The sequence below is a fragment of the Limulus polyphemus genome, unplaced genomic scaffold (assembly GCF_000517525.1).
Source record: "Limulus polyphemus unplaced genomic scaffold, Limulus_polyphemus-2.1.2 Scaffold22696, whole genome shotgun sequence".
In the NCBI taxonomy this organism is placed as follows: domain Eukaryota; kingdom Metazoa; phylum Arthropoda; class Merostomata; order Xiphosura; family Limulidae; genus Limulus; species Limulus polyphemus.
In genome coordinates, this window is record NW_013688306.1 from 103 (window position 1) to 1,101 (window position 999).

Below are 999 nucleotides of genomic sequence, written 5' to 3' on the forward strand. Positions count from 1 at the left end.
GTATAACAAACCAAAGTAAAGTACCTTACAGTTAAATATAACAAACCAAAGTAAAGTACCTTACAGTTAAGTATAACAAACCAAAGTAAAGTACCTTACAGTTAAGTATAACAAACCAAAGTAAAGTACCTTACAGTTAAATATAACAAACCAAAGTAAAGTACCTTACAGTTATGATATATATATATATTTAAGAAAGCAGAGAAAAATACCTTACCGTTCAATTTCTTGTTTTCCCTTACTAAAGCTTCCTTCTGCTCGTGAAGTTTCTCGTACTCGTGCTGGAGCTTCTGGAGGTCAGCCATCTTGTTTCTTAGCTCCCTCTGGGTGTGTTCCAGTGAAGCAACCAACTCTTCATTCTTGCTCTTGAGTTCAAGATTGAGTTTTTCCAGCTGGGACACACGTCTTTCAAGGTTCTGAGCATGAGTTGTGGCCTAGAAATTTTATATAATACCCAACATATTAATCGTCAACCATATAAGCCAGCTCAGATAAGGGTGTTTAAAAAACCCCATTGCCTTTAGCTTTCTCAATAAACAGACAAAATGAATTCCAATCACTACATTTGATTTAAAATTTCTTAAGTCTTAAGAATTTTTTTTAAGTATTAAAAAACGACTCTTTCTTAACAAGTTCTTAATTAAATTATCTTAAGGATAAAACTTTAACATGGCCTGTTTGTTTGTTTGTCTGGCATAGTATTGAAGACACGTACTTTCTCCAAGTCCATCACCAAGACTTCAACCTCACTCTGCAATCTAGCCTTCTGCTTCTCGAGACTGCTACATTTGTTCAATAAACTTTCCAATTGTTCTTCATACTCGGCTGTTCTGGCGGCCATCTTGCGGCTGAAGAAAACAGAAGTAATGTTGTAAAAGAACTTCTGGTTGATCTCCAGTTACTAATTAATATGACAATTATATATAACATTGAGTAGTGCAAGAGTTCCCCAACTGGGCTCCATTCCGGATGATCTCCAGTAACTAACTAATATGACAA

The 999-nt window shown here is 35.2% G+C and overlaps 1 protein-coding gene across 1 annotated transcript; it reads right to left on the reverse strand.

Moving 5' to 3' along the window:
- Positions 1-212: 212 nt before the first annotated feature.
- LOC106477584 (paramyosin-like) lies at positions 213-877 on the reverse strand (the record flags this gene model as incomplete). Its single annotated transcript, XM_013938130.2, has 2 exons — positions 716-877; positions 213-434 (listed from the first exon to the last, which is right to left on the reverse strand). Coding segments are annotated over exons 1-2 (348 nt in total), but the record flags the coding sequence as incomplete, so codon positions are not given.
- Positions 878-999: the final 122 nt, after the last annotated feature.